General features: G+C 42.4%; 1 protein-coding gene across 6 annotated transcripts in view; it reads left to right on the forward strand.

Moving 5' to 3' along the window:
- The first annotated feature begins 3,515 nt into the window (after positions 1–3,515).
- Positions 3,516–24,778, forward strand: part of LDLRAD3 (low density lipoprotein receptor class A domain containing 3) — a 108,502-nt gene continuing 87,239 nt past the window's right edge. For 4 of the 6 annotated variants that reach the window (XM_030948723.1, XM_030948724.1, XM_030948725.1 and 1 more), the window contains exon 1: positions 3,530–3,641. In XM_030948723.1, coding sequence (XP_030804583.1) covers positions 3,608–3,641 — 34 coding nt within the window. In that variant the 5' untranslated portion in view covers positions 3,530–3,607. Of the gene's footprint in view, positions 3,642–3,784; positions 3,867–24,778 lie in introns of those variants that run through there. The other 2 variants (XM_030948729.1, XM_030948727.1) reach the window with 2 other exon arrangements.

Genomic DNA, 24,778 nt, shown 5'->3' on the forward strand with positions numbered 1-24,778 from the left:
TTACAAGGGTTGGAGGAGGGAACTGGGCCTGTTCAGCGTGGAGAAGGCTGAGAGGAACGTTTCACCAATGTACCTGTACTTACGTATCTGAAAGGGGTTGCCAAGAGAATGGAGCCAGGCTCTCCTTGCTGGCTCCAAGCATTGGGATGAGAAGCAACAGGCAGAATCCAATGCACTGCAAGTTCCACCCGAATATATGGAAGAATTTTACTGTGTGGGTGTCTGAGTACTGGAACAGATTTCCCAGAGAAGCTCTGGGGTCTCTCTCATGGCAGATACTCAAAAGCTGTCTGGACACAACCCCAAGAGATGTGTTCTAGGGAAATCCTACTTGAGCAAAGAATTTGGATCATATGGTCCACCAGTTGTCCTTTTGAACCTTACCCATGTTGTAATTCTGTAATTCTGTGATCTTGTAGGAATACCAATGAGTCTTCTGTGATAAGCTTGTTTGAAGAAAATTTCCCTTTCTTGCCTTTAACCACAGTGCTCACAGCTCAAAGATGTGGCTTTCTCATAATGGATCCTATGACAACTTGTCATTACTTCAGCATAATTTACTATGGAGCTAATCTCTTTTTCAGAGTATATTCCTTGTTTTTCCTGATTATGGGCTGGTATCCTGCATTACTGGTAGCCAGTCAGAATCTAGCCACATTCTGAGCAACCTGAAATTATTTATTTATCCTTCATCTTTGTGGTGTAGATGGCTTGAGTTTCATCGAGAGTCAAAGCGTGGGTTGACAAGAGTGACTTGCTTGTGGGCACACCAAGTCTGCAGCAGAGCTGGGATCACATCTTGCTTTGAGGGACAAACCCAGAAATCTCCCCTGGTGAGAGAGGAGAAGGCAGTTCATGTGAGGATAAAGAGAATCAAAGTGTGTATTGTTGACCTGAGGCCTGTGTCCTATTCACTCACACATACTCAGACTGTTTGTTTGTTGGCTAATATAGCTGGAAGTTCACAGGTGTTCACACATATCCCCTCAGAAGTGATAGTGCACCTACATGTAAGATAGCTAGAAACAGGATTTAATTAAAATATAAGATAGGCTGTGGTGATCAAATACAGGGCTCAGCTAGATCTGGCCAGCCCCTTTCATCCCCTTTTCCCTTTATTTTCCCACATTTTTTCCTCCTCAACCCACCTCATAGATTTCCTTCTCCCTTCCTGTGTTCTTTGCCCTAAACATTGCACAGTAAATCTTGCAGGTTCCCAAAATACTGTTCCCATTGCATCCCTTCATGAGTCCTATACCATAGGCAATAATCACCTTTAGTTTGCAAGGCATCTGGGAGACAGTTTCTTGGCAGACTTCACACCAGCTACCAAGGTTTAATCAGTTTTATCTGATGTTCTTGGGAGCAGCCAGTGTTGTCTGGTCCATTTTCCCTGACGAAGTTACTGAGGTTTCTCTTCCTGTCTCTATTCTCCCTGCATCTTTGTATTAACAGGGTTTACGCTTTTAGTCACACAGCCCAACATCCAAAAGGTAACGAGGAATCACACACACTGGACCTTTTATTCTGTGCTGGCTAAGAAACTGAGGTGTACAAAATGCTTTTACAGACAAAGAGCCTCCCACTTAATCTCAGCAAACCAGAAGATCCTGCTTTTTGGGAGCTGCTTTTTTAAGGAGGCTCCCATCCCCCTTGCTTTGCCTCTGAACCCCAATTGCTGCATGTAGTCAGGGTGAGTTGGCAGGAGCCCACCAGGTGGTGAGATGGTCACACTGGGGTGCCACACGGACCCCAGGAAGGAAGGGCAGCAGCTGGAGATCTGTGTCCTGGAAGGCAGAGGAAATTCCCAGAGCCACGTCCCTCAGGAGTTAGAAACCACTCCTCCTTCTCAGGCCCCCTTCTGGAAACCAGTCCCCAAGCTGACTTCTATGTGGGAATTAGCTATCAGTAGTTAAAATACCACTGAAAAACTAACAGAAGCTACATCTAAGTATTCAAATAAAAGCCTTATTTTAAATAAAAAATTAATCTTTCCAAATGCTGTGAAACCCTTATCAGTAAATCTCCACAAGCTCCTCTGAGTATGTTAAACACGAATTGTAAGAATTCTGCTTGAAACATTATTATTGTGCAGATTAGCTGAGCACAGTTTTAGAAATCATTTGGCAGCTTCTTACTGCTACAAACTGGCTTTAATTCTTAGCTAAAATACCTTCTGCACTAAGCCTTCCTCTCCAGGTCTTAAATACATGCTTCAAGCTTTTTAGAGAGTTAAACTTTATTCTATACACTTGCAGATCTGCTTATGTACTTGACACTCACACAGGGGAATACTTTATAACCAAAAGGTCCCACTTAATGAACCGCTCATGATTTTTGCATGAAAGCAGAATGGCACACAGTAATGTGGGTTTCTTCCTGGTCATCATATACTGAAAAATGTTGTTGCTTAAAACAAGGCCCACTCCTGCTCCCACTGAAACCAAGCAGAGTCAGGATTGGGCCCCTAGATTGAAAATGCAATATAAATTTCCCAAATGCTCTCAGAGCCTTACTAGGATAGTAAACCCTATGGCTGGCTCTGATTTCCCTTTGTCCTTGGCTCTTCCCCCTGTACTGGGCACTGATGAGGCCAAACTTCGAGTATTGTGTCCAGTTCTGGGCCTCTCAATTCAGGAAGGACATTGAGGTGCTGGAGTGTGTCCAGAGAAGGGCAACAGAGCTGGGGAAGGGTCTGGAGCACAAGTCCTGTGAGGAGCAGCTGAGGGAACTGGGGACGTGTAGTCTGGAGACAGGGAGGCTCAGGGGTGACCTTAGCACTCTCTACAACTGCCTGAAAGGAGGCTGGAGACAGGTGGGGGTTGGCCTCTTCTCCCAGTCAGCCAGTAACAGGACAAGAGGACATTGTCTTAAACTGAGTCAGGGGAGGTTTAGGTTGGATGGTATGAGGAATTTCTTCACAGAAAGGGTGATTAGATATTGAAATGAACTGCTCAGGGAGGTGCTGGAGTTACTGTCCCTGAAAGTGTTTAAGAAAAGACTGTACATGGCACTCAGTGCCAAGGTCTAGTTGACAAGGTGGTGTTTGGTCATAAGTTGGACTTGATGATCTCAGAAGTCTTTTCCAATGTGATTCTGACTGACTGGCTATGGAAACACCTCGTCTTCTAGTTAGGGAATAAAGTTTAGAGGAGCATGCATCAGAAGATGTAAGGGGAGGCTTTTTGAAAGCAATTATATACCCCTTGGTCGTTGCAGAAGGTGTTGAGCGAGCACGTATGACCCTGCATGTCCGCAGAGGTGCAGCTCGGACCCAAACTCTTCCAGGTGTTCCTAAAGGGTTCGCCGCTGCACGGCAAGTGGCGAGTTTGTTATAAGACACGCTAATGCCACCGCAACCGGGCCGTCAAAACTGGCCGGAGGTGTCGGATAGGTAGCAGAGGTGAGGAAGATGAGGCGGCCCTTCAGCCGTGCGGGCCGGGCGGCGGCAGCCGCGGGTGGGCACGGCCGCCCGGCGGGGCGGGGCGGCGGCGGCGGCACCCCCCCCCCCCGGGCCGGCCCCCGCACCGCCGCTCCCCGCCGCAGGCTCCGTCGGGCCGGACTGGCGGAGCAGCCCCGAAGTTTGCGGGGCGGCGGGCGCGGGGCCATGTGGCTGCTGTGGCTGCTGCTGGGCTCGGCGGGTAGAGTGCGGGCGGGGGCGGTGCCCCGGGGCGCTGCCCGGCAGCGAGGGGGCGGCTCCGCTCGGCGGGGGAGGGCGCCGGGGCCTCCTCGCCGCCCCCCGCCTCCCTGGGCGGCTCGTGGCGGGCCGGGGGCGCCGCTGGCCGCCCCTCCCCGGGCTGCGCTCGCCGCGCTCCCCTCCCTTCCCGGCCGGGCCGGGCCGGGATGCCCACGGCGGGGGTACGCGGGTGCGTTTCGGCCCCTCCGCCCCTCGGGGCGTGCTCGGGATGGTCCCGGCCCCAGCGGGGGTGAGGGGGGCTGGCGTGGGGCGAGGCGCATGGAGCGGGGCGCATGGAGCGGGCAGCGGGGCCGAACCGGGCGTCGAAGTCGCCGCCGGGCCGAAGGGGCCGCGGCTCCGCTGGTACATCCCGGGGCGGGCCCCCTTCTCCTTTGCGAGGCCGCCTCGGGGACAAGGAGGCCGTGGCTGGTGCTGGCGACCCTGCGGCGGTGGGCCGCGGCGGGATATGGCCAAGTGAAGCCTCGGGTCCTGCCTGGCTTTACTTGGGGTGCGGAAAGGGGATTTCATACTTCTTGCTCATATTCATCTATATAGAAACTCTTTCTCCCCGCCACGGTCGGCATGTGCTTGTCAAAATTGGCGAGTTGATGATGTTTTGTGCAGCTTTGCTGCAGGTGTGAATTATTTCTGCAACATTATCTTAGCGGGCACTTTTCCAGACAGTGTAAGTAGCCTGGCTGCATGCTGCTGTGTCTGTTTCCGAATCACGCCTTGGCGATGAAGTGATGACACACAGTGTGTAAAACTCAGATTATCAAGCTCAAATTATTTTCTTTTCTTGTCTTTTAAGAGTATTTGTTGTCATGAAGAACTTGTAAGTTTCACAGCTTCTATGGTAAAAGTTTGAGTTTAGTGTAGACGGGTAGGAAGGAGGAGACAAGTTACAGGACTTGCACTGTTTTGAAATTAGACAACTGCAAACTTTGTCTGTGACATTCATAAGTCTTTGGAGGTTTAGGTGTCTTTGTAAAACTATTTCCGCTATTCCATTTTTGGGAGGCTTCAGACGAAGCTCAGGTTTGTTTACCTGGATTGTGTTGCCTCCTTCCTTATTAATTTCCATTCTACTACTGCCAAAATTTCATCTAATTATTCACAGCAAGTTGTATGTTTCCGTGTGTTGAATATATTTGCCTGTAATACCACCCTTATATTAACACGGAGGGATCCATCTACAAGATACTGATCTTTACATCTGAAGGTTTCCCAGCCACCCACACCCCATATTCCTGCTCCACCTTGGCTTGAGGGCAGTGACAAAGACCTGTTTCTTGTGTGGAAGTTGGTACTTCAGCTTTTTGACTACTGGCTGTGGTTCTTGCACAACATTCTTGCAGTTACTTAACCAGAGACTCTGGCTTACTTTGGGGCAGATTCAAAGAAATTTCTGAAACTTCTTTTTTCATGTGTTCTGTTTTTCTTTTGAAAAATAAAGTAGGGGGTCTTCAGGGATTTGTTTTTTAGATGTTGCTTCCTCTGTATATTTTGGCACCCCTGCAAGCTTCCCACAGGGAGCGTAAGTTTGTCTCTGCCTGGCCTTCACTCTGTTTTGAATTTTACTTCTGGTAATTCCTGATATAAATACTTCTTTTCCTATTGAATCTTTTTTGGGTACAGATGGAAAACCTTGAAACCCTAGGGATGGATTTCAGTTAACAGAAGATAAACAGTGTATGGTGTCCCTGTGTAAACAGTTGTTCTGCTAGCGTGCAGAAGTAACTGTTGACTTGCATTGGCCTTGAACCTTTGCAAGGCAAAGTTGATCTTTTATTTTTATCTTTATTCATAATATTGTAGTTGTATCAAATAGTGCTTTTCATCCTGAAAGAGCCTATCTGCATGGAAAAGGTTTTACTTTGTTATGATATTTGAGTTTGAACTTACAGCAGGCTTGTTAATTTCAGTTGGCAACTAACTGGTAATTGATCAGAAAGAGACTAAGGATCTGAAGTTTCAGCCTCTGTTCCCTGCACCGGAGCTTCCTGGTTACCTTCCTTCCTCTTCTAGTCCCCATCTCATTTCAAGTCTCATCAAGCTCTTGGGCAGCTCACTCACCATGCGCCCAGTTTCTTTCATCTCTTGCGCTCTTGCCAGTATAAGCAGGTCAGGCTCAGCTCGGATCCCCTCCTGCTGCCCTGTACATGTCATAGTGTGACCCAGTTTCCAGCACTTTACTTGGGCTCAGTGTCAGCCCAGGAGTTCCTGGATGTAGGTTAGGTCCTGCAAGGATTCCTGTTTCCAGCTCAGACTGTAACAGCATTATCGAGTTAAGTTAATATAGAAGAAGGTCTGTTAGTTAGAAAACAGACATCTATGTTTATCTTCTACTGCTTGTATGAAGTAATGGAAGCTGATCTACACACAGTTACAGTGAGTTTTGGAAAGGATTGTTTCAGTGAATTGCAAGTATACTACAGCTGAAAAACCAATGAAATGTAAACAATCCCTAACAGAAAAACGAGTTCTGTAATCCTTACTGCCACTGTACTGTGCATTCAAGACATTTTTTTTAATTTAAGGAAACCTAAATCCTACTGAACATATTTTGAATATAGATTTATGTATTTTTTTCTTCAACCTGTATATCATCCATTGAGAAGAGAAATGATGGCAGGAGTCACAAACATTCCAGTAAATTAACTGCTTTTACAAAGTGAGCGAAAAAGGGACACTTTTTTCTGACAGTTACAGACCTTTCTGTTTTAATTGAAGAAGGTTTTAAAATGTTAGTCTTTAACTAACTGGAGAATCAAAATGCAATGCATAGCTGGGTTTTCTAGCTATCATCCCCAGGTGTCACAGTTCAATATAAGGGCCTTTCTGATACATTAGTCAAATATATAATGTAGATATTATGCCTCTTAAAATATACTCAGCTTGCTCTGTATTAAGAGGAGGCTTCTGTGTCTTATTCCCTCTAGTATTTTGGTCTAAGATTGTTAGAATCAGGACCTATTCCACAGACAGCATAAACATGAAGGGCCACACGTGTGCTTTCATTACATTTTCCAATTTCACCTCAAAATCTTGCAAAAAGCCAGAACATCCCTAAAATCAAGCAGGCGTAGGAGCTATTTGAAGAGTCATGTTACCACATAAGTCTGCATTGTGTAATATCTGCTAACTTAGAACTTCCACATGGTGTTAAGGAGGATAGCCATTATTTCCTTACATGGGTCTTCATTGGTATTGACATTCAGAGGTATTGCTAATAGTAGAATTTCTTTGCTGAAAACCTTATGTACTACGTGGCAGGAGTAATCAGCAGTGCTGAGTAGTGGTCTCTGCTGTTAGATAAGCAGAGAGAAAAAAGCCACTCTCTACTTGAAGACTCATGTCTGTATTGTATATTCAGTAGGTCTGTTCTGTGTTTTTTAGGCAGTCCTCTTAAAAACTCTTAAACTGAGTTTAGTGCTTCATAACCACTGTTTGTCTTTCTTGGTACATAAGCCAGCTGTGAGCAGGGGTAGCACATCAGTGTGGGAGAGATGGAGAAAGATTCCTGGAGTTGGTAAGTCAAGAAACTTCCAGCTTGGGACACTAACAAACAACAAGCACTGGATATTTGCTGAGGATGTGAGTCTGCCAGTGGTCATAATGAGAGCAGCCAGGGGTACTCACTCCAATGCAAAGCTCCCCAGGCATGCTGAGGAGAATGTGGAATTTGTCACTGGAGCCTGTGCCCACACACAAGTTGTCTTGAATCAGTTTCTGGTTATTCAGCATTTGATGTTTGAGGCTGTTGTCAGACTTTACTCTTGCAAGTACATTTTTTGTGCAGGGACTGAAATAAGCAGAGGATGACTTGAGGGAGGTGTGTCCTTGGCTAGATTTAAACAGATTTCTCTTACTCACTGAATGTGGAGAGTTGCAGGGCCCAGGAGCTTCCAGCCATCCCATCTCGCCTGGCATAATTGCTGCAAAGAGTCTGCAGTTGCCAGGTTGAGAGGGAGGAAGCATGACTGCAATGTTGCAGTCACATGTTGTGATAGAAGTGGAGATTGTTATAAAGAAAATAGGTAGTAAAAATGCACCTTTTGTACAAATGTGGAATAAATTGTTACAAGCAGGCAGTCAGTCTGTAGTGCTTGATATGCTGAGAACAGCAAGCTCCATACCTCTTTAGAGAAAAAAAAGTTCCTGATGATACTATAATATTTTTGTTGTGACAATAGGAACCTGCATCCTGCTTTCATTCTTATGCTGATTATCTACTGGGTGAGGAATAAAATGGCTCCCTTTGCTGTAAATCTGGTAGACTGTTACAGGGTTATGTTGATTTATGTTAACTAGCAGTGATAAATTGAGCTGAGATTCAAGCATCTCTGTGTTTCAGGGCAATGTGGGAAGGCCTAATTAAAAATTAATTTGTCACCTGGAGAAAGAATTTGTTTTGGTTTTTGTTTGTGTTATTTATGTTTTTTAAATTTTAATTTATTTTTCCAAACTAGTACATTTTACCGGAGTAGTGTTTGTCATATATCCTGTTCTGTGGTTACTCTCTCTGTCCGTGTGAGCAGAAATGCAATAATGATGGAGTAGGCCTGAAAAATGTGTAGTGTGAGATCTGCTGTGATGGTAGCAGTGCTCTCCATTTTAGTGTCTTGTCTGTTGTAGAAGCTGGTGAGTTTTATGAATTGCTAGAAAGTCTGGTAGGCTGTTCATTTGTCCTGCTTGCTGCAGACTGGAGCTGTGGATATTCTACCTTTGGTACAAGGCACTCTGTGATAACTATTTCAACTGGCATTTTCAAGGTCTAAAAGGATTTGAAAACAGCTTCATTATCAGCTGGCAGGTTTTGAAGACGAGGAAGGAGAAACATCTTGGGTCTCAATAGTTGGGTTTTGGCATTTTTGTCTTTTCAAGTATTAAAACAACTCTTCTGTCCTGGCAGGACCTCATAATGGGCTATATCTAAGATGCAGAATGGAATATTTCAAGTGAAAACAGTTTTAATTATGTATTTTAAGGTAGCTCTCAAGTGAAACATAGAGTGACAGATTGCCCTTTGCTTGAAATGTAAAATAGATCATGGCTGGAGGTAACTGTATAGTTGGCCATTAGGATAATCAGTTTATCATACATTTACTGACTGCTATAGAATTTTTGAGGAGCAGCTTGTATATATTAAGAAACAAAAAAACCCCAAACCAATAACAAAATTGAAAATTAAACAGCTTAAGAAAAACAAGCAAACAGCACCATGGCAGAAAGCATTTGTCTAAATTAGTTACCTCTGATAGTGAAACTTTTTATTTATATGATCAATGGAGTTTTGCATTTGCAAGGACTGTGTGTGTGTCCAGATTAATTGACATCTAGAATCTTGTAAGCTGCAGTAACTTGGTCAGATGTTTAGTTTCTTTCATGCAGCCTCTTGTGCTAGTGGAACTGTCAGACTAAAAGGCATTTTAGGCCAGCCTCACCTTGCATGCAGTGTTGTCTATCAGGACAGAAAAATCCTTTTAGGAGAGAAGATGGTGTAATAGTAGCTGGCTGGGTGTGTGGGTGTGTTTTAACTTGCACATGGGAAAAGCTGAGGCAGTGAGATTTCTAAATGGAGCCATTGGTCTCTTGTTGCTTATGCAGATCCCCACTTACCACTTCTTCGTTGCAAAGGAACTTGTGGAATCACATACTTATTTTAGTTGCAGCTTATAGAAATGTGTACTCTTTGGAAGTTGGAGAGAAATAATAGGTAGCTCCTGTTAATGTGAGAAATGTGTTGAAGGATTGGGGAATCGTATGGGTGGATAGTCAAAAGGCCCAGATGAACAAAATGAAAATGGAAACAGTTTGGGGGGGTGGGTGGCTGCTGATAATTTTTTCCTCTGTGTTTATTGAGCCTTCCTCCAGCCATGGGCTGGACAGCTGTGAATTTGTCACAATTAGAGCATATCAAGCAAAGCTGCTCTTTGTCAATGTGTAAATGGTTGAGTAAGTTGCTGTGTCACATGTCAGAGTGAACAGGGAGCTGAAGTAATGAATGGAAGGTGATGTGGCTGTGAAACTGCTAAAATCTGGGGTCATTTAGGATTGGGAGCTAATGAACTCCAAGGTCCTGATACTATGTCTTCTTAGCCAAATGATTTCTGTTTTAAAATGGCTTTGGTATCTCTCAAGGAGCATACAAGACTTAACTTATTAAAGATTGAGAAGTGTATAAGTTGAATATGGTTGAAATAGGCTGTTGTGTTATGAAATAGCTTGTTTCAGTAGGGGCAAAAATACAGTTTTTCAGGTTGTAGTGCTATTTTTATCCTTTAGTAGGGATTCTGATTGGTTTTTTTCCTTTTAAATTAAAGGAGAAATCCCTAAGTATTGCACCTTGCTCTGGGTCTCTGGTGTTGTGTTGTTATCTTTCATCTGCTTAGACAGATTCCAGATGGCTCCTAGGGAATGTGATGAGGAAGATTCCTGGTTCAGGATTCTCTTACTGAAAATTTTAGATGGAAATCAGTTACATCACATGAGGCATCCTATGTTGGTCTGTTTGGAAACTGTTGGGTTTGTTGGATGAAAAGTTTGATTTTAGGTAACATTTTCCTGTGAGGCTTTATTTCTGTTTTCATAAAATGTAATAATGTTACTGCAGCAAGTAGATTGTGGTTCCATTAAAAATTAAGATGTGAATTCTGGCTATTAAGTATTTGTGTTCAGATTCCATCATTCCTTGGAATAATTTCTCTTGCTTTATGTATTTTGGATGAATTTATCACTTCAAATGTTAATGAGTCAGATGATACTTATAGCTCCAGACAGAACACCATTGCCAGCCATGTGTATCTGTGTCAACTGAAGACTTGTATTCTTCTAGGTGAAGCTGTTCACCATCTTAGTGCTGCAGGATCTATATAGGGGGATAGAATAGAAGAAAATAAAGATAGTGTAGAAAGTAATCTTACCCCTAAGGAGTTGCAGCTGGGCCAATTAGCAAAGATTAGGAACAGGCCTGACTTTAACAGGCCACAGCAGTAAGCAATGAGAAGAAGAGTGCTATAAAAGAGTGGGGTGGCTGGCTGAGAAGAGTGCTATAAAAGAGTGGGGTGGCTGGCTGAGAAGGGAAGTGGAGTCGGTTGTTTTGTGGAGAAGAAAGAGTCAGTGCTCTGAGGAGCTGCCCACGAGAAACAGCAAGAAGATATGAAACGCTTGTGATAAGGAAACAACAGTATGGAACCACTGCAATGAGATGACAACAGAGCTACTCTAGGTTGTGTTACTGATCAGGGTATGACTTTGGGCAAGATTTAATTCTTTCCTCACTGTATTCCCTCCTCTTTTATTTGCCTATTTTTTTTTGACACCAGCTTTCTTACCATATTTCTCTGATGCTGTTAGTGCTACCCTAGTTTTTGTTAAGAGCTATGTGCCACAAATATCAGGCATATGTTTTTACAGTTCAAAATAGTGGGTTTGGCATTTTAGAGATGTTCTGCTTTGCCTGGTATGGATTTGATGTGAGGTAAGTAGATTTTTCTTGATATGATAATTTTTAGTCAAGTATTCCTGGTTTTTTTCTTTCTTTTTTGTTGTTAGCATAAAGGCATTAAGATTCCTCGAGCATGGGAGTGTTAGGGGTACAAAGATGTGAAGCATGATAGAGACACACAAATTGATGTACTTATGAAAATCCATGTATTTCTCAAGTTGCACTTTCTCTCCCTTTTGTAAGGCGGGGCGGGAGCTGACAACTTGAAGTACTGTTGCTTGTCTGGGGTGCTCTGCACAAGTTACCCATGGTTCAGGACTGTGTCAAACCTGCTAAATAGTGGCTGCTTGGCAGGGAATGCAGTCATTGCTCACACATGGCTACAGAAGGGAATACTTGAGCTTGCACTTTCGAGTTTTGAGGCTGCTGATTCAGTCACAGGGCTGGTATTCTGCTGTCTCCCAGTGCAAGAAGGAGTTACGTTAAGGGCTATTAAATGTTTCTGCTTCTATTTGTATAAGCTTAGCTAAAATTCTGCAGCTAAAGATAGCCATTATCTCTCTGATTGTGTATCCCTTACTTGTCAGATTTAAACTCCTTTCTTTTTCTTTCTTTGCCTGCATCCTTGTTCTCTTGTTGTGAAGCTGCATGCTGATGACTTAGTCTTTACACGCTTCTTTTCATAGATGATTTGTGCCACTTCCTTCCTCCTCTCAGTATCCTTTTCTCTTTTTTTCCTTCGTGCCTCATGACCTCACCGAATTGTACCCATTGATGCATAGAGCTAGCCATGGATTTCCTCATCGTGCCTCTGTACTTAAAAAGAAAGATGCTGTTATGTATACTTACTATATCTAAGCCAAACTTGCAAGTAGGAATTGTCATTTTTCCGTTGTCTCTATCTATTGCAGGTGTTCTGCTTCACTCTACCACCAGTGCTGGGCTTGCTTTGCTTCTCCCTGTCCTTCCTGTCCATTGCTTAGCTATGCTGTGTGCTAAGGCTCAGCTTTAGGCTGTGTAGGACTTTGCTGCTGAGTTTGGGACAATGGCACAAGTTGCTCTTGTGGCTGGGTCCAAAACTGAAATCTTAAAAGCTGTGTGGAACTGCACACCCCTAAACTGAATATATGGTTATATGGAACCTGATGTGCATGGTTTTTGTCCTGAGGAGAATGGCTGTCCACCAAAAGAGTTTGAGGCTCTGATGGTGATCTTGGATGGGTGATCTTGAAGATGCCAAACTAAATCTTCCATGATCTGATCAACAGTAAGAAATGTATCTTCTCAAGGCCTTGGCATCGTGTAAAATCTGAACATCTTTGCTTGTTTGTGTAACTGGAAAGGCACAGTACAGATGCTGAGATCAAGATCTGCTCAGACTGGTAGAAAGCAACCTGCCCTTGTGAAATCTGGAGTCTGGAAGAACTTACTGCTCAACCACTTTAAAAGACCAAGTCCTTAAACTAAGTAGGCATAATTCTGAATTGGCTAAGAAAGAACAGCAGTGTTCATGGTGATTGCTGTCCTTCAAACTCAAAAAAAGGCTTCTTTTTCCTTTCAGCAAGTTTTTAAAAGGTAAAAAGAAGGTGGAGAGGTGGAAAAACAGTCCATAGTGCTGAAGTTCAGTACCTGGTTGTGAACGAAATGAAAGCATAAATGGAGTTACAGGTAGAATTGTGAAAAAAACCAACCCAAAACACTGTGAACTTTTAAATGAACAGATCATTCATTTTGCTATGTAACCAGGTTCTAGATGTTAAACTTGACATTAATTGGGTCGAGTCCTGTTGGAATTCTGATTTATGTTCTCGAAGAAGTGTTTGGTACCCTTGTCTTAAAAGATGAGATCTACGTACTCTTTTTAGGCATTTTCAGTCTTCTGAATATATTGGCTTTGAATATCAGCAAGTGTAAAGGAAAGAGTGAATCCCTGTGATATTTTTCAGCTTACATATTCTTAATCCAACCACAAGCATTTGTCCTTTTGCAGTCAGATGGAGGACTTCCTTCTGTTACCTGGAAGCAGTATTTAAATTTCAGGAACCTATTCTTTTTATCTCCTCTGAAAATGGAGCTACCACGTGCAGTATACAAATCAAGAATCTACTTCTGTCCAAAGATCAAAGTGGTCTGTCTAGAACATTAACAGAGTACATGGAAGATAAAAAGGACATCCTAGTTGAGTTGCTAAGAGTATTTTTAGACAATACGAGTTGGCAGTACCAGTTGTACCCTGAAAATCTTCCATGAGGAATGTGAGCTTCAAAACTGCAAGTTTGAAGTAGAGTGTTGTCAGATTTTTTCCCTTATAGGGATTACTGTCAGTGTCATGTTTTTTGAAATGTTTTTCATTGCAACCTTTCTTTTCAAAAAAAGAGTCTTTTCTTCTTCAAGTTTTCATAAAATGAGAGACAAAATGTTATTCAGTGTAATTTCCTATTTGCACTGCAATTTCAAGTGATTGAAATGCCTGTCCTTTTCAACAACTGAGGTATTAGACATTTCATGGAATACTCCTGATTCAGAGGTCCTGCATGTAGGCTTTTTTGAGGTAGCATGTAAGAGTGTGTGTCCCTTAGTTTCATCAACAGAGTCCACCCAGAAGTGGTGGGTACTTGATGACATTGGTTTGCACAGCTGTACCTTTTCATCAGTCTCAAGTTTTTCAATATAGTACAGAAAGAGTTTGCCATTCTTATGCTAAATTTTGCATGTTAGTTACACAGGAAAGGCCCAGTGTCTCTTCCTGCTGTGGCTTTGGTAATGTTCAGGCTTTCAAAGTTAAAGGCTCTTTACTTATTAATGGTTTCTACATGAGATAGACTTCAGCTTCTAATCATATTGAATATCCTTAAAATTTCTAATGGGATCCTTGAAAATCTGCCAATGGACTATATAGGTTTTCTGATGAATTGTTTTAATTGAGCTCTGCCTTGCTATTTGGTTAACAGTCTTCAGGGTAGCCTCAGGCTGCTTACTTTCCAATTTCCTTGTGTTATCTGTAGATAAATGTCCACCTCATTGGAGCTTAATGGCCAATTAGCTGAGTCAAATAAAATCTGGAAACACAAGAAACAGTGCTGATCATTGGCAGGATATTAATGTCCTAACTGAGGTTGAATCCAGAGTTGCTGACCTGCTGACTGCCACTGCTCCTTGTGAGTAGTCTCATGGGGAAACTGTTCAGCCATGGTTTAGCTAATTTTTCCCTGCAGTGTTGGTACTTTTTCTCATCAGTAGTTGCAAAATTAGGCAGATTTCTATTGTGAGCCAACTTTCCAGTTGAAGAAGCAATCAGTGTAACTTCCTTTGGGCCCTGTATCAAAAAGACCTCTGTAAGGCCCATTAGATCCTGTTAAAATTAAGCCCACATAGAATCATAGACTCACCAAGGTTGGGAAAGCCTTTCAAGACTGACTCCAGCCTTTGACTGAACACCACCATGTCAACTAAACTGTAGCACTAAGGGTCATGTCCAGTTGCTTCTTGAATACTTCCAGGGGTGGTGACTCCACCATCTCCCTGGGCATCCCATTCCAGTGCTCGCCCTTTCAGTGAAAAAATTCTTCCTAATGTCCAACCTGAACCTCCCCTGATGCAGTTTGAGGCTGTGTCCTCTTGTCCTGTTGCTGGTTGCCTGGGAGAAGAGGCCAAACCCCACCTGACTACAGCCTCTTTTCAGGCATTTTTAGAGAGTGGTAAGGTTCCCCGAGCCTCCTTTTCTCCAAGCTAAACAACACCAGCTCCCTCAGGACCCATACTTCACCTTGTTGAGCCTCATACAGCTGGCTTTGGCACATTGATCCAGCCTGCCCAGCAGATCAGCACTCCTGCCCAACTTAGCACTGTCTGCAAACTGGCTGACAGGACGCTTGGTCCTCTCATTCAGGTCATTGATAGAGGTATTAAACAGGGCTGGACCCAACACTGAGCTCTGGGGAACACCACTTGTGGCTGGCCGCCAGCTGGATGTACATTCCCCAGTGGACCTGGCTATCCAGCCAGGTTTTAACCCAGTAAAGAGTGCATGATTTAGACTTCTAAAATATCAGGTGGTTATCTCCATTTTGTAAACGAAGCATGTCTGATATGGGATGTCTCAAAGGAGCCGTGACATTGAGGAAATAGAATGATCTTTGCATGTTTGCCAGTGTGGCTCTTGAAGATTGAATAAGTTGGGTGTTTGCAAACACAAGCCTTCCAAGCTACTTTGCACATTCCTGTAAGAAAACTAAGTTGGTACAGGTTTAGTTACTGTTCCAGCATTGTTTGCTTTGGTTTAGAAGGACTGTGTTGGAAAAAATGCGTTACTGAAATGCTGTAGTAAATGTTTTGGTTAGAGAACCATTTGAGTGATCTCAACTGTCAAACCCTAGGTGTAAGCAGCTATACCAAGAACTAGTCATTGCATGTTTCCAGGGCAGAGTGATTTTTGGTTCCTTTGGATACATACAGATTTATAATCTGTTTTCAAACAAACTTCCCAAGTTGTTCCCTTTTCCCACTAATCACATCCCAGCATTAAACAAAGTAAAGGGTATGTGCAAAAGGAAAACAGAAATTGAACCATACCAGGTGTTCTTGTTGGACCTGTAAGTGTAAATAAGAGGGCAGTTAATTTCTGTATCTAAAATGGTTTGAGTTTCTTAGGTCTAGGGGATCACTTATCTCTAGAGAGTTACTATGCGAACTGAGTCTGGTTGGTAGTTGAAGCTGCAATTTCCCAAACTCCTTCCTGCTTATCTGTTACAGAGTGGTCTTACCTATTTTAGTCAGAATCCAGGAACTGTGTATCAGCTGCATACCTGCATAACTCAAAGATTTTTGGTTATAAAAATATAAAAATGCCTGTTTACTGTTGAGGAGTAAATGGATTTTGCAGACAACACCACGCTGGATGGAAATGTTGATCTGCTGGAGGGTAGGAAGGTTCTGCAGAGGGATCTGGGCAGGCTGGATCAATGGGACAAAGACAATTGTGTGAAGTTCAGCAAGCCAAGGTGCTGAGTCCTAGGGCACTTGGATCACAGCAATCCCATGCAATACTGTATGCCTGGGGGAAAGTGGCTGGAAAGATGTCCTGTGGAAAGGACCTGGGGGTGCTGGTTGACAGCAGCTGAACCTGAGAAGGCCAACGGCATCCTGGCCTGTGATAGTGTGGCCTGCAGGACCAGAGCAATGATTGTCCCCTGTACTCCACACAGGTGAGACAGCACCTTGAATGAATCCTGCATTCAGTTTTGGGCCCCTCACTGCAAGAAAGACATTGAGGTAGTGGAATGAGTCCAGAGTAGGGCAGTGGAGCTGGTGAAGGGTCTGGAGCACAAGTCTTGTGAGGAACAGCTGAAGGAGCTGGGGTTGTTTAACCTGCAGAAAAGGAGAGGGGGGGGGGAGAAATCTTACTGCTCTCTAAAACATCCTGAAAGAACATTGTAGGGAGGTGAGGTAGACAGAGTAACAAGCAATAGGACAAGAGGAAACGGCCTGAAGTTGTGCCAGGGCAGGTTTATATTGGGAATAAGGAAAAAATTCTTCACTGAAGGGGTGATCAGGCATTGGAACAGATTGCCCAGCAAATGTTGAAATCGCAATCCCTGGAAGTGTTCAAAAAATATGTAGATGTGGTCTTTAGAGATATGATGTAGTAGTGAACTTGTTAGTGCTGGGTTAATGCTTGGACTCGGTGATTATTGAGGCCTTTTCCCTCCTTAATGATTATATGATGCACAGATGGGCTTTAATATTAATAGTTTGCATTTTTATTATATTTCTTTAAAAACAGTTTATATATTTGGCAGACAACTGATCAGTATATATTTCCAGGTACTCATCTTCTCAGCATCCAAGCAGGGTGGAAACATAAATTATGGATGCTGGCAGTATTCCCATGGGATAGGAGAGCATTAGTAGTCATTAACAGATAAGGAAAACTGAAGCCAAGGAAAGCAGAATAATATGATCATGTAAGATCTGTGGCAGGGCTGAACCCTATGTCCGGTCATCTCAAATTCCACACAGAAAGCTGCCAAGCTGCCCTTCCCTGAAAGACATTCTGTCTGCAAGGCTGGACTACATGGCAGGTACTGACATTCATCTTCCTCCTCCTGAAGCTTATGTCACCAGCATTCCTCTCAGAGAGCTGACTCCAAGTCAGCACACTTGCAGGGGTGTAACCGTTGTGATGTTTGAAGGGACATTGTGGTGTTTCACACCAGCTGGATGACGTACGGCCACTGATTTGTAAAGCTGCATCTGTGTCTGCCTCAGCTCTTGCAGCTGCTGTTGAGGGTGAAAGCTGTACAAGTGTGAGAGACTTACCTTTAAGTGCATGTAGACAATAGCCTGTCTGCTTGCTAAGTCTGCTGAAACATTGTGAAGGGGCAGGATAGATAATGTGCAGTGAATGCTCACATCCTCCTTGTCTGTTTGGTTTTTAATGGTATAAATAGATAATGGCATCAGTTGGAAAGCTCAGTTGTGAATTATGGTAGGAATAGAGTGAGTTCTCTTTCCTAGATCACTTTTGTGTGTAAGTGATAGGAAATGTTCCTGTATGGCATTACTGACAGCCTTGAGTGGCTGGCAAGAGTGTTTTAAATCCAAGACTGAATTCTTGGCTTTCTTCTGAGTTTCTAGGTGAATATATTTGCATTGGCAAAATAAGTTGGCTGACTTAAACACATGTTAAGCACAGACTTAAAGTATCTTGAAATAGTAGAGCTTGAATACCTTCTTTGCTTTCTCAAGGGCAAATTCTGCCACTGAACATATGTTGTAGATCACATTTTAATGTGGTTTTTCCCTGGCTTCAATATTGCTGTCCTTTATTTTGAGCAGCCTTTTTCTCCCCACCTCTGAAATGGTAGTAGGATGTGGTGACTGAAATTATTAAATTCTGTACCTGGAGTGTTCACTGTGCCTCTCTGAAGCATGAGTGTGTTACAAATCAAGGTAGTGTGTGACCATGTACAAACAGAACTGAGATAACGTGCTAGAGATAAGTGATCCTCGGCAAGGCGTAATGTCGCGGAATTGTTTGCTGTCTGCCTGGCTTTGTGCCATCTGCAAAATGGGCATAGCACTTACCCACCTCAGTTTCTTTAGTTTCATAAATGCTGGTAAGTGCTCAGTTCCCCAAAGTGAGTGTCATCAATAATTCATTATCACTTAATTGCTGCAGCTGATTTCCAATAGATTTGCTAAGTTAGATGCTAGGAAGCGGTAGTTGCCACTGTCAGTTCCACTTCTCTGCTTTTCCCAATGTTTTATGAGGTTGTTGTGCACATGCCTTTTCCCTTCTCCTCCATGAATGCTTTGCCTTCAGGCCCCAATATAATTGTAGTAGCTTATGAAAAGAATGGAACAAACAGCATCAAGTGAGATGGTGGATTTCTTTTTGCATCAGCAAAGCAGCAGGTCCAGGAAGGGCTGAAACTCAGACTGAATTTGGAGGACTCAGCCCTGCGTGTGTGACACACTGTCACTGTTTGTTACTTTTGCTTCTTTTCTTTGTTCAAGTAGGCTACTTCTAGACTGCTGTCTTTTCCTCTTACTGATGCTCAAAGTGCTTGCTTGTCTCTAAGCTTGTGTGAGAAGGCTGTTTCAGTTGTCCATTTTATATCCCTACTTTGAATCATATGTGGTTATTTCTGATAGCTTTTCATTATAATCAGAATATGTAGGTTGGGAGTGGATAACTGTTGTATATGTTTTGCTTTTTTATGTGAGGAGTCATAGATGAGGATTTGGAGTTGTGCAGGTTCTCCTTCCAGTGTTTCCTGATAGCAAGAAGTTAGTGCCTCCAGTCTCCTAGGGTGGAGCATAGGCAGGTTTCTTTTTGGATGCTACAGAGGGGAACTTTAAAATAGATGTCCTGAAAAATATGTGGTGCTTATTTTTATTAGCATAGGGTAGCCTCTGTTCCGTGTAAGATGTGAACTAAAATATAAATGAGGAAGCAGGGCAGTGTCACACTCTCTGATATGTAGAAATGAGAGATGGGGAAGAAGTATTCATTTATCTATATAGCTTATCCCCTGGGACACTGCAAGGGTTTTTCATCTACTTTCCTGGATGAAGGTCCAAAGATAAATAGCTACAACTGGACTTTATTCATATGTTTTCTGATCACTTTCTTAAAATTTGGACATTGCCTCACCTTGCAAAATCTGAACTGTTTAACACTTGTGCAGGGTTTGGCAGTGCCAAATGTTTTCAAACACTGTGCTGCATCCTAAAAAATCAGTGCCCAATCTGTTGGAGCATGTCTTTCATCTGAGTCTGGTTCACCAAAGAGGCATTAAAGGGAAATACATAGTTTGTTTTTTGGGGTGGGTTTTTGGTTTTTTGTATAAACATACATAGCTTCCAGATTGATTCAGTTCTATCTTAAACACACATGAAGAATGACTTTGTTACTATTTTTATACATTCTTGAGAATTTGCATCACGGTTCTTTAAAATAACCTCAATGGGTTTGTTTCAGTGCATTAACTTTTTGCCTTCGACTGCTGTGGGAATAAAAATGAATTGACATCTCAGTTCTCAGAGATGACAGAATATCCTGGTTTGGAAGGAACCCACAAGGATCATCAAGTCCAAACGTTGGCCCTGCACAGGACACCCCCAAGAATTACACCCTATGCCTGAGAGTATTGTTCAGATGCTTCTTGAACTCTGTCAGGCTTGGAACTGTGACCACTTGCCTGGGGAGCCTCTTCAAGTGCCTCTACAAAACCAACCCTTTGTTGGTTTTGTTTTAATGTGTTCTGATGTCTTTAAACTTCATTAAAGGGACTAGGCTGGAAAGAATATCAGTGTCAATCAGCTGCTTTGTGGGATTCCTTAAAGACCTACTGCAGTCTTGCTTCAGTTTCCATTTACCAAGCTTCCTTTAAAAAGTGTTGGTTTTAAAATGAAATTTCAAATGATGATATTTCATTAAAATGAAAAAGTTAATCTTTTCAGCCTGCTGCTCTTTGTTAGGTCTGTAGTCACTCTTGCCTGTCTTCAGGGAAAGAGGACACAAATGATGCTGCTACTTTGAGTAAATAGTTTTCCATGGAGGAGTTGTCAAACTGAGAGTTTTGACTTTAATGTGTTGCAGCTAGGATGTTTTGCACAACTATGTACCTGCCTTATGTTCCTAAATCTGTTCTTCTGTGTATTAACAGGATTATTTATTGTCAACCTTTCTAGGCAGCAAATTGAGAAAGGGAAAAGAGTAATTTTTAAGTCTGTACAATGGCTTAAAACATCACTTTCAACAAACAAGAGTAATCCTTGAATCAGTGCTTTTCTCAAGTGAGATTTTAACATCTTCCATGGAGAAGTTCTGATATAAAGGTGCAGCAGAAGGAAAAATTAAGACTTGAGGAAGGAGTAATTAGTTTCCGGTTTCCAATGGCACAATGAATTTTGTGCTTTTGGTTTGGGAATACGTGGGGGAAGGAAACTTTTTCTGCCATACATTTAAAGTTTTTCTGTGGTTTTGATCTTGCCATACAGATTTTTTTCAGTGCTAAGTAAGTGTTTGATCACAAAGCATCTCTGTCAGTGTGTGCTTCTTGTTGCCAAGATGCTTCTGAAACACACAAGGTATGTGGACATACTGGGAAAGTTGTGTCACCACCCTTCTCTGGCAGTCACTGTGACTGACGGTCTGTTGTGTCTGAGTGTGATGGAGAATGTCAGCCAGGTTGTGCGTGATCGGCAATACAATAATGGCCACTCAAATGATGGCAGTGATGATGCTGCAAAGTTACCTTGTGGTAGCAGTCTCTGAGAACGTCTTCCTGCTTTTTGGATGAAGCTTCCAGACTGCTGAAGGATACTCTGTACGATTTCTGATCATATGAATGAACGTGGTGATCAGATAAGGTGAAATGAAGCAAGAACTTCTATCCTCATCTTAAGGATGTCTGTGTTAGGGGTGTTGTATTATAGACATTTTCTCATGACCCTCTTTTGACTTCACACGGAATGAACGGATGTTGTTTGATGGAGGTAACACTTCAGTTAAGTTTGTGTGTGCAGTCATCAGCTGTAATGAAGTCAATACTTAGTGTATTACTTCTGCATTTATTTTGTGAAAAATCTGGAGAAAACACAGCCATAGTGCAAAGAGCTTATAGATAATGTTAAGTGTTTCTGGTTGAACCATATAATCTGCTTTGTGTATGAAACACAACAATATGATCTAGGACACAGCTTCAACAAAGTTTCTTGGTCCTGGCTGAATCCTAGCACTCCATTTTCTCTGTTAGTTTTCCCTTTATACTTTGAGATTGTTCACAGAATATGGGTCAGTGTGCACGGTCAAAAGGAATGCTGTTTTTGTGTTAACCCCCTGAATCAGAATTATCCATACACAAAACTTGTAGTGAAGCAACAAGTGCATAAATATTTCCTTTCTATGTTATAGACTATATTGTGATTGAATATGTGAAAATTAGTTGCCTAGGAGATGAGGAGAATGTGAAAGACTATAGTAATCACATTCAGCCTTTCTTAAGTGATTAAAAATGAAGTTAAATGAATTCTCTTTATTAGTTGAGCTTCATCCCTTTTTTTTCCCCCCAAAGGGACTAACCCTTGAAATAAAGTGAAACCCTGTTACTTAAGTAGAAAGCAAACACAATTGAAGTGCTTTCAACATAACAGAGAACTATACAGTTAATTTTTCCTGCAGCCACTCCAGTTTACATGGCTGTTAACAGTTAAATTATGAATGAGGTAGTCTGAAGGAAGCCTCTCCTGACACTCAGCATCCTCTCTTGTTTGGGCTGGTCACCAGGGTCACGGGAGTCTCATTCCACATGGAGCAGTATGAGATGCAGACAGACTTTCTTCCAGACTTGAAGAGAATGCGACTGAGTTGTCGGTGTCATTCACAAAACTCAGTTCTTCTGGGTCCTTAAACTCAAGGAGTTTAGGTTCTGGTGCAATGTATGATGAGCATTCTCGTACAGACTGATGAACAAATGCATGTCTGGAATAATCCAGGGTGCAAGGTGCTTGCTTAGGGGTCTCTGAAAACAGAGCAGCCTGGTGTCTTGTATAATATATGAGGTCACAGGTTAGCCAGTGACATCACCATTCCCATCATGTTGCTTATCCTGTGTCCTAGACAGTGTGGCTTATTGTCTTTTTGTGTTGTGTAATGTCTCCTGCTAACAGGATGGCACAGCTGACCTGTTAAATTGAGCATTAGTGATAATAACAATGAAAGCATCCTTTTTTGGAAGCATCTTGAAAGTTAGTGACTTTTTTGTGTGTAATAAAAAGAATATTGAAAGTGGTCCCAAGTTCATGGTCTTTATGATATAAGCACAGGATTTGTCTTCTTGGCCAAATATTTTTTGCTTTTGTGAGTGTGATTTTTTTGCTGAGGTGCTGATCTCCACATACTTCAGTAAATTGTCAGTATTGAGAAATAAAACTGAAAGGAAAACTTAGGGAAGATAATTGTGTAAAATGAAAGCCCCCTCCTACTTGTCTTGTAGGAAGAAAGTCTTCACTCTCTTTAATCTTTTTTCCATTTGCTTTACATCTTGTCTGATGCAAAGTATGTGAAACCTTTCTGAAGTGTTTAACTAATTTTCCAGTTATAGCAGAGTCTGTTACCTCAGAGCTTTGTACTTCACCTGTGAAGCCTGTTTCTCTGATGCTAATGGAGTAGCTTCAGAGAATAGGCAAAGCCTCAGTGTGTATGGGTGGTTGGAGTTTACTGGGCTTTCCAGCAGTGAAGGTGGCAGCTGTGACTGTGACCCTTCAACAGAAGATCTGAGCAGAATCTGTCACCTTGAGTTTTAAGAAAATTACTGCAGTAACTGGGAGTCAAAATTAGAGAAATGAATCTGTGAAGAATCTCAAGTGCCTTTTTAAGAACTTTACTGCTCTCAAGTGTCTTCAGTTCAGGTTTCCCCAGGAGAAAAGTGAGTTTTCAATGTTTGGCAAGATTCCTGTTCTTTTAAATATAGGCCTGTGTTTAAACAGAGGGTATGAGTTGCAGAGGCTCTGGTGCTGTAGGACTGAAAATCTCAGTAAGTCTGGAGTAAGTCTGCTTAGGTATTTGGTTAGAAAATTCAACTCCAAATGAGCAGAAGCAAGTAAAGACTGCGAGTGGGTTGAGACATTGTTCTGCCAAGGAAGAATCAGAGTTGTCATAACAGCAGTGATGCACTTCCACGCTGACTTTTGGAAATGCAAAGGCTGGAGGCTGCTTTGCTTTTGTTGCTTCTGTTGCACACTTCTGTTAAGTAGGAGAAACCTCGGCTAGTGTCTGTATGCATTACACTGGTGGTCTCTTTTGATGGCAGTGGGTGTCAGTCTGGCACTGTGTATTACTTAACAAAGTGTCCTTAAAAATACCTATTATGTACAGTTTTCATTGTCTTTTAAACTTATTGTAATGAGTGAGAAGGACAGGAAGGTGCAAATGTGTATGTGAGTAGTACTGGGAGAGCCACAATTAGAGCTAGCCAGTTGCTGATTTCTTGGGGCTGTGAAAGAAAATTGAATATTGTTGTTACAGCGAAAATATGTTCAGGTTGTTCTTGTATTCCAAAGATATATCTTGCTGCTTGTTTTTTCTTACCAAGATTTGATAACTGCTTGGCAGAAGTCTTGGCATTGCTTGGCACTAGCAATTCTCTGTTCATCAACTTGAAAAAAATGACTGCTGAAACTCAGAAATGCACAGTTTTGAGCTGCACTGTTTTCATCATTATCAAGTCAATACAGTTTGATTTTTCTTGCTTCTTTCTTTCCAGCGATTTGGGGGAAAAAAAGAAAAGCTTTCATAAAGTCTGATATCTTTCTTTTAATTCTCATTAATCAAATACAGTCTCCAGCACTAAAAACACGATGTGAGACCCACTATGCTAAATTTACACCCTGCAATTTTCAAACATTAGTTGCCACTAAATTGGCAGAGGGACTGGAACCAAATATACCTGCTTTGCAATTATATCTGCTGGGTTGGTATTTATGGAAATAGCCAACCAGGCCAACAAGAGTCAAAATTAAAATTAACCCTTATGGCAGCATGCTGAAACTGCTGTTCATTACTGTGTCGAGCAAGGTGCTGAAGAACCTCTGTTCTGGCCAGCCTCAGGTGCCACTGCAGCAATAATGCTTACTTTCCAAGAAGCTTGAAGAAAAGATTGGCAAATTTATGAGCTTAGTGCGCCCTAACTTCCAGCTTGGATTTCGCTTAGAAACAGATGTGTCTTGCCTTGGAACCAAGTCCTGTGCACTTCGCGAATCAAAAATTTACTACTGACTATGTAGATTCCATGTCTGTTGTCTATGCATTTTGAGTTCTCTGGCTTACTGAGATATTAAGATTTTTGCCTCATTGAAAATTTTCATGAGGTTCCTGAGATCTTGTGTGTTTCTTCTGATCCTAGTGTGTGCAGCTCTGTAGGTGATTCCCGAGCTCATGGGTTTGCCCTGCAGCCCTCGCAGCATTTGCCAGTTTGGCGCACTCTGCCTGGACATGTCTTTGCCCCAGCTTCTACAGGATGTACACTTTGTAGCATGCAGAAATATGATGGGTGCCAGAAGGAATGTGGACCTTTCAGTTTGTTTAGCCAGGCAAATGATATGTGGCATTATAGCATAGGGTTTTAGAGATCTCCTGAGTTTTG

The sequence above is a fragment of the Camarhynchus parvulus genome, chromosome 5 (genome assembly GCF_901933205.1).
Source record: "Camarhynchus parvulus chromosome 5, STF_HiC, whole genome shotgun sequence".
NCBI lineage: Eukaryota > Metazoa > Chordata > Aves > Passeriformes > Thraupidae > Camarhynchus > Camarhynchus parvulus.